This window comes from Monomorium pharaonis, chromosome 5, assembly GCF_013373865.1.
Source record: "Monomorium pharaonis isolate MP-MQ-018 chromosome 5, ASM1337386v2, whole genome shotgun sequence".
NCBI classification, from domain to species: Eukaryota; Metazoa; Arthropoda; class Insecta; order Hymenoptera; family Formicidae; genus Monomorium; species Monomorium pharaonis.
In genome coordinates, this window is record NC_050471.1 from 28,461,439 (window position 1) to 28,469,977 (window position 8,539).

Sequence of the window (8,539 nt, forward strand, 5' to 3'; positions counted from 1 at the left end):
CGCTCTGATTTCTATTTTCACCAGAGAATTCGTGCGCCGGACGGCGGAGTCCACGAGGGGCACAGACGCTCGTGGCTACGCGCGTGCGTCACGCAGTCGGAGCACACCACTCCACGTTTACGACTCCATAGTCCATACCATACGACAGGCGCAGATTCAGGATCGAGCAGACGGAGCACACGGCATTGGGTCCTCGCCGAGGGGCCGACGAAACATGGCCGGGTCTCGATGACTGGACGTGCGCGGACATAGGTGCTGCGAGTCGCGCGAGTTCTCTCTTTCTCTCTCTATCTCTCTCTGTGTCCGGACTTCGGGTCGGCGATGAGCCGCGGAGGATCGACCGTGTGTCGCACCACGTTGTCGTGGGTTCCTCCTCACGGCGTTCGTTAAGGACCAAGAGACATTGCCGAGATCGAGAATCTTCGATCGCGCTTAACCTGCGTGGCGCAGCCAAGGATTTAAAGATCCAACGAAAACTTTCGTAATATACGTGCTCTTTGAAAGAAGGAATCGGAGAGAGGGGAAACGTGAGAATGTCAATTACAAAAGATGCCCCGTCAGTTTCCTCCGAGGTCGTGACGGGGATCATTCGGTCGACTCTGTAGCCGTTGCGAGTGTCGTCTTTTAATTAACGACAAAGGTAAAGATCAGTCTGTGAAGCATGATTAGGCTATTCTGACTCCTTTAATTTCTTTAAATCGCAATATTTAACATAATAATGTATTATGTTAAATACCTATTTCATGTGACAGTATAAGTAATAAAATTATCCCGCACAGAAAGAATTACCTATACATCAGAGGCAAAATTATATTTTATGCTATAACTGACTGCAATGCACTCTTTATTGTTTTATAAAAGATTTTCTGCACTGAAGAGGACTTGAATTGTGAGTCAAAACATTTGTGCCTTATTTAATTTGTATTGTGACGCAATAGCGTTCAAATGTAATGTTCTTTTCAACAAAAAATTTTATTACATTTGTATGTTAGCATTAATATTTAGAGTCTCTTATTAAATTTTAATTTGTTTGACTTTGAAATTCTAAGTTCAATTTATTTTATAATCAATTGTGTGATGTCTAATGTTAGCACAGTGTAAATATTTTTTCCAACATTCAATTTTTGTCTCAGATATACAAGTGATTGTTTTGTGTGAAATATGTATAATACATGTTTAATTTTACTTGTTTTGTATATGTAGTTATTGTGTAAATTGATATACATTTGTGTGATAAATATTTCAGAGATAAACCCAAGGTGTTGGGCGCGATAGGTGGATCATGAATCAGCATGTATAGCTTTGAGGGAGACTACAGGCGCAAGCCACAACAAAATCTGTCAGGTGCCAGCAGGCGGGACGAGAAGGCCGTTCTCCTACAGCATGCGCAGCTGGAGAGATTGAAACGAGAACAGCAGCGCAAGAAGCACGACGCCGCGCTGAAGATACAAGCGCGCATACGCAGCTTCGTCACCAGGCGTCTGGTGTGCGCGCAGAAGAGGCGGGAGTTCGATGAGGCGCAGCAGGCAGCTGGACGCAGGAACCTGAGTCTGGACGAGCTGGTGCCATACCTGCGGAAGCTGCTGTTCTTTTACAACCACGCATTGGACGCTAACAGATTGATATGGGTCCTCCAGCACTTTCTGAAGCACCAGAGGGAGATTAAGTTGAACTCGATCAGCTCGTCACAATGGCTGTGGAGGCTGCGGTAATAATAAAAGCACTGTTTAGAGAATACCAGTTTCTATAAAAACAATTTAATATGTGGCGCGTTACGTATGTCTGATACATAGGTGGATTCTTCGCATGTGTATGCGATACAACACGAAAATGCTGCCGGATGGAGCGTACTCCTTGGCGATACCGCTACGGGTTCTGGAGATGTTCACGGCGCGGGAGGACACGGAGCGGGTACTGCATGAACACAGTTATCGGCATCTCGAGAGTATATTTGTTTACCTGATTCAACACAACTACTTCGCGCAGCTGAGAAAGCTGCTGGACGAGAAGGTGCCGCCCATGGCGGAGGTGACGTCGGTTGCGCCCACGCCGATCTCCAAATGTCTGCTGGACATGATCAAACGGCCAGTGGACTTGATCTCTTACGTTCATCACAAGGAGACCTTCTCTACGCTCGTGCTACGAGAATTATGCGGAAGCATATTCTCGCCTAGACTGTCCGATCCGATTCGTATGTTTGTTGTGCCGGCGTTGGCGGAATTCAAAGACTTCCCATATGTCCAGCTGATTGCCTGTATCAATCGACTCCAACTCGAACCTACGATAAACTTGCTCTATTGTGTGCTGTCATTGGATTCGTCTAATCAGTTCTGTAAGCATAAAAAGCTCTATCAGCTTAAATCTTGATACGTATAGATAATAAATATAGAAGATAAAAAATTGACCAATTATAATTCATTATTCTGTGACAAATTTCTTACGTACAAAACTTGATTCTAAAGCAGATGGATAGATAAAATAAATTATTCAACGAGAAAAAAATTGCAAATTAAAATTGTATTTTATTGAATTACTTAATGTTACAAACTAACAGTTCTTTTTTTTCGTAGCATGGTCTGAGGATGCTCTGACGAACTATTTGCAAGTGGTCGCGTCTCTGAGTTCGACCATCGTACCGTTAATGGCCGAGCAAGGTATCTCGGAACGACAGCAGGCCGACAACGATTCGGACAACGAATCCGGCGACAGTGTAACTGACCAGGAACAAGCCGACATCTTGCGGCAGTGCGTCGAGATGTTGAACGAGCAGCATCGTGTGAATGGCATTCTGTCGGCGATCGAGCAAAGTCAGTCGGATCCCCCCGTGCTGCTGCAGCCGCTGTGCCGGTTGTGCCATCATCTACTCATTACCAATAAGCTGGCCGTTCAAAAATACAAACTGCTCTACATGCTGGCATTCAAGCCAGTGTTCCTTAAACACCTGTGGACTAGTCTGGCGTCGATTCGCCAGACGTCATTATTCGGCGGCGGCGCCGCTCCGTCTCTCCTGCAGATTATCTCGCGCGGAATCGCTCTCTCGGCCGAGGACACCGACAGGATAGTTCCGTTACTCGCAGTGTTCTGCTCGTTGTTCAGCCTGCTGATCGCGACGTTGCACGATACCGAGTTCTTCCTCGAACAAGCTTCCGCGGAGCACACGTCTAACAACCGGCAGCAGCACGCGATGCCCTTCACCATCGCGGAATTGGCGGTACTGTCCGGTCATCTGAAGGGCGTCTGCCTAGGCCTGGTGGAACTTGCATTTCCTGATACTCGACCTACGGTGCGCGACGATTACAAGAATGCTGTATTGGGTCCTGCGTCCACTGTTCAGTACCGACACGACACGCAGATCTGGACGCACTTGTTCAAGGTTCTACTCACGATTCTGATCACTTGAAATTTTTAGATAATCGTGATTTTGCTTTTATGCATTCTTTCTACATCGTGTTTTTTTTATCAATTTCTGATTTGTTTTTCAAAGAAAACATCCAGGTTTCTAGAATTTTCATTTGTAATTAATAATTAAATTTATCGCGAGATTATTATGTTAAATAATATTATATATTGCAAAAATTATGTTATAAATTCGTCTATACTTCTATACTTAAGCATAGTATAAATTTATTAAAGGTTACGGTGGGTCTCCTACGGCAATTGCACACGCGCGATCTCAGGCGGCAGTTTTGCCCGGAAGGCCACTGGATCGCATCTAATGTTGTTATTCCCATCGACAAGCCGCAGGACTTCGCGTTCCGCAGACGCCGGCTACGTGGATATGTGCCCTTCCAGAATCTCAGGGCCTTTACGAGAGAGGAGTTTGAGGAGGGACCACCACTCTCGGCGACGGAAGTGCGAACGTTGACGCTGTTGCGTGAGATACCGTTCGTCGTGCCGTTCAACAATCGTGTGGTGGTGTTTCAGTCATTGATCTACAAGGACAAAGCGGAGCAGCAAGGTGAGCTTGCACATTTCATGCAGGGCCCATCAATACAGATTTCCGTGAGACGAAACTACCTCTACGAGGACGCTTTCGACAAGCTGTCACCGGAAAACGAACCAGAGCTGCGGCTTAAAATGCGAGTGCAGCTGGTCAACACGGCGGGACTGGAGGAGGCTGGTGTCGACGGCGGCGGTCTGTTCAGAGAATTTCTATCCGAGCTGTTGAAGACCAGTTTCGATCCTAATCGTGGCTTCTTCAAACTCACCAAGGATAACATGCTGTATCCGAACCCCACGGTGCAACTGTTGGTCGACGACTTCCCAAAACATTACTATTTCATTGGCAGAATTTTGGGGAAGGCGTTATACGAAAATCTACTGGTGGAGTTGCCATTTGCCGAGTTCTTCCTGTCGAAGATCGTCGGACGTCAGTCGGACGTAGACGTGCATCATCTGGCCTCTCTTGATCCCATCATGTATCGTAACCTCCTCTATCTTAAGAGTTACAAAGGCGACGTAGCGGACCTCGGGTTGGACTTCACCGTGCTCAGCGACGAGCTTGGCGAGAGGCGAGTCGAAGAATTAAAGCCGAGCGGCGCCAACATCCCGGTGACGAATCACAATCGCATCGAGTACATTCACCTGATGGCCGATTACAAGCTGAATAAGCAGATACGCGCGCAGTGTTTCGCGTTCAAGCAGGGAATCGGCAGTGTGGTGCCGCTCGATTGGTTGCAGATGTTCAACAACAAAGAGCTGCAAGTACTTATATCAGGCGCGCAGATTCCCGTCGACGTGAAGGACCTGATGTTGCACACCAACTATACCGGTGGGTACGCGCCCGATCACCCCACTATCACTGCTTTCTGGAAGGTCGTCAATGAATTCAATGATCAACAGAAGGGTCAACTCCTCAAGTTTGTCACCAGTTGCAGCCGCCCTCCTCTCCTGGGATTCAAGGTAAGTCGTGATGTCGTGAATGTGCGAACTAGATCTCAGTTTAGAATCTAATTAACAGGCAATCAGTATTCTAATTATCCATTATATATCACTTGTGATATTTGTTTTATCATTATTTTTCTAACGCTTAACAATTTTTGTTTACAGGAACTCGATCCACCCTTCTGTATCCAGCACGCCGGCACCGTAGACCGTTTGCCAACCTCGAGTACCTGTATGAACTTACTGAAACTTCCCGAGTTTCCGGATGAGAAAACCCTGCGCGAGAAACTTCTATACGCGATACAAGCTGGCGCGGGTTTTGAGCTCAGTTAGAGACGTTTATTTTCATTTATACTGACTCCCGTTTGACTCTCAAATGTAAATATAATATGTAAATTCGGCGAATAAGCATGCCGTATAAGATATGATGACAGAGGAAAAAATTGCAACTTTTATGTTGTATTTTACGTGGATTAGTATTAGGATTTCGTACAAGGATTTTCATTGTGAAACATGGCGAAGATATTACTATTAACAGGAGGGGCCAATTATATACATATGTATATATATATATATATACATATGTATGTGTGTATGTATATATATACACACTAAAAAAATAGTACCTACCAACGGAGATTATCGTCGATGTTACTTCGATGCGGCGTTTGTAAAAAAATAAAGAAGACAGGAGACGTTTGCGTGTATATAACGTATGTCACAAAGTGCATACGGATACTTTTTTTGGTTTTAATTTTTCCTACCACCTTTGGCCTACAATTGTATAAATTATGTATATTTTTATTGTTTTATATATACGCCATGTGATTTTGTCACAACGACTGCTACTTTATTTTGAGAATGTGTGTGAGAGAATAGATGTATGTATTTATAAGGTATTGTTAAATGTAAATAAAACTCTTCATAAAGTGTTGAAAAAATAAAATGTGGATATTATAAAAAAGACAATATCATGTTTGTATATTAATTATTTTATAATCCAAATATCAGTCATTCTAAATTAATTTTAATAATATATTTTTCTTATCTAAGCCAAAAAATTTACTTTTCAACTCAACGATTAAAAATTCCGTTTTGTAATAAAAAAAAAATCATAACATTACGTAGGCGAGTGAAGAAATAGGTATTAGTAGATCTTCTAATACTCAGATTACAAATATTTTGTCACGATAGATTAAACTGTCTCGATGATGTTGACTGGGATAATGAAAAACGGCAATGTATCGTAACCTTACGTCAACATTCGATTGCGAAGAACAGACAATTCTTCCTTTCTCAACCTCGATTGATATTATCTGCAGAAAACGAAGCCGAGCAGTTATAAATACTCATTTCTTCGCTCGCCTACGTAGTGTTATCGTTTTTTTTTCTGACCTCTAAGATCTCAGTTACAAGATTAAAACGAGATTACAACAAGCACTTGTTCTTACAATAAATGAAATATCGTGCTTTGCAATAAATGCAAAATTTGAATTTATATTCGGCATTAATATCTATATTTTATTTTATTTTATTTATAAAATTCCTGTTTATTTTTGAAAAATTCCTGTTTATTTTTGTTGAGGTTCTTTAAACCTTTAGAGTGAAATTAATTATTTCTCTCATTAAATCATGCATAGTATATTTATCTGCCAAAATAATTTATCTGCTCATATCATCTAAATTTACTTCCCTCTGTGATTTAATTAAACATCATTACTTTTAAGAAAACGTTTTCCATGTATATAACATTTATTCTTTTTGAATAAGCAATTAAAATAGAGAAATAAAACATAATTAGGAATGTTTATTGGAACAAGATACCAATCTAAATGTAAATTCTTGCGTTACAATTTGTATTCAAAAGCTAGATAGCTTGAAACTAAATTCACCTCTTTTTATATTATATACACGTGTATTTCTACATTTCTTAAGTTAATAAAAAAATTGCAATAAACGTCTTTTTCTCCTGTGTAAATGGCAACAGTCTTCATAACTGTATTGTAATAAATGTACACCCTTTTACGCAGATGATAATTTAATAATCATGTATTTCGATAAATTTGTCTTGTATTCTATATTGAATTTAAAATTATATGAAGATTATTCTTCATAATTTCTTTCTATTCTTCTTCATAAGGAGTTTATTACTAAAATTTCTTAGCAAATACTTTCAAAAAATATATATTTATATGTGTATTTCTTGCTGCCTTTTCTTTGTTTCTAAGATTCCAATTTCTTCAATTAATCTCCAACTAATTTAATCGACGACTGATTCAACCGGCGGAATTTTTCACAAAAAATCTCCAATTACAGACCAAAATTATATCACCTTTAGGTTTTTTAAACACAACTTGTTTTAAAGTGCACGGATCTTTACCATATCATAATATATTTTGATAGCAAATATATTTTGCTGAAGAAATAACTTTTCATCAATTTATTTAAAATCTCTGAAATAATAAACATTAATCGCATCATAACAAGTACATACTAATGTTTAAAAAAATAGACAACAAATCCATAATTTATATTGTACAACTCTACTTTGTAGCAAAACCTTTGGCATCGATTACAGCGTGACACGAAAAACAAAAATAGCAAAAATGTGCGATTTCCAAAAAATTAATCAAAAATTTAAAAATTATAGTGTCAAATCTCATTACACTTCATGCACAAAATGCACCTGCTACTAAGTGTTAGAGGTGGAGAACTATCAATGCACTACCAATAATTATTGATAGTTTTAACTATCAAAAATTATCCATTGTATTTTTGCAACTATTGATAGTTTTCGATAGTTTGTTTTATTTTTTATTGCCATTATAAATGTCATTACAAAGACAAATTTTAATAATAATAGAAGCAGAAAAGCAGAATGTACATACACACAGAAAAAGGATTCGTTATCGCAGCTAAAATTTAGCCATGACAACTAAAATGTGTCTTTAAAATAATAACATCTAATGTCGTTTCTGCCGAAACTAAATTTATCAGTTCTTAAAATTTAGCAGCTACAGCAAAAAATATTTGCTGCTAGAATCAAATGTTGTATAATCGAACGTTGTCTAAAATATTTTGATAGTTTTTTAATTTTTACAATTTAAATATAATATAATATACAATTTTATGTAAACAAATATAATAAAAATAAATTTCTTTAATTAAAATTTTTTGTAAAATATAATCAAATCATAAATTTTTATTTTAATCACATTTTTTTAATTTTATTAATGTCCCTAAAAACTTACAAATGTATTCAAACAGTTTAAAAAATTCTGTATTTATACGAATAATTAACTTAATGTTATGTTATGTAATAATACACAAAATACGTTTTATAAATATATTTTATTGAAAACTATCCATAATTATTGATAGTAATAACTATCGATAATTCTCCACCTCTACTGTCAATTATAAACTTTTTAGCGTATTCGATGCACCTTGACAAGTGCAGTATAACAAAGTTATACTTAAAAAAAGTAATATAATTTCAGCCTAAAATACTGTATATATAATCCAGTCATTTCTCTTTTAATCCTTCTTTCTATCCGAACAACGAAAAATTAATTTAGCCCATTCACATTAATAAACAGCTAATAAACAGCTGCACCCTGACGCGTGTCAAAGAGCAAATTATGTTCGTAGTCCA

General features: G+C 38.7%; 1 protein-coding gene across 1 annotated transcript; it reads left to right on the forward strand.

Annotated features, from left to right (window-relative positions):
• Positions 1–207: 207 nt before the first annotated feature.
• On the forward strand, positions 208–5,853 carry LOC105841099 (ubiquitin-protein ligase E3C). Its single transcript, XM_012688215.3, has 6 exons — positions 208–640; positions 1,247–1,708; positions 1,794–2,332; positions 2,571–3,373; positions 3,634–4,902; positions 5,050–5,853. The coding sequence occupies exons 2-6, from the start codon at positions 1,293–1,295 to the stop codon at positions 5,215–5,217; spliced, it is 3,195 nt and encodes a 1,064-aa protein (XP_012543669.1). The 5' UTR covers positions 208–640; positions 1,247–1,292; the 3' UTR covers positions 5,218–5,853.
• Positions 5,854–8,539: the final 2,686 nt, after the last annotated feature.

Excerpts from the sequence above, each read along its gene's own strand:
- LOC105841099 (XM_012688215.3), top strand. The coding sequence starts at position 1,293 with ATGTATAGCTTTGAGGGAGACTACAGGCGCAAGCCACAACAAAATCTG. Across the intron at positions 3,374-3,633 it reads TCTGGACGCACTTGTTCAAG|GTTACGGTGGGTCTCCTACG; the intron begins GTTCTACTCACG and ends AATTTATTAAAG. Across the intron at positions 4,903-5,049 it reads CTCCTCTCCTGGGATTCAAG|GAACTCGATCCACCCTTCTG; the intron begins GTAAGTCGTGAT and ends TTTTGTTTACAG.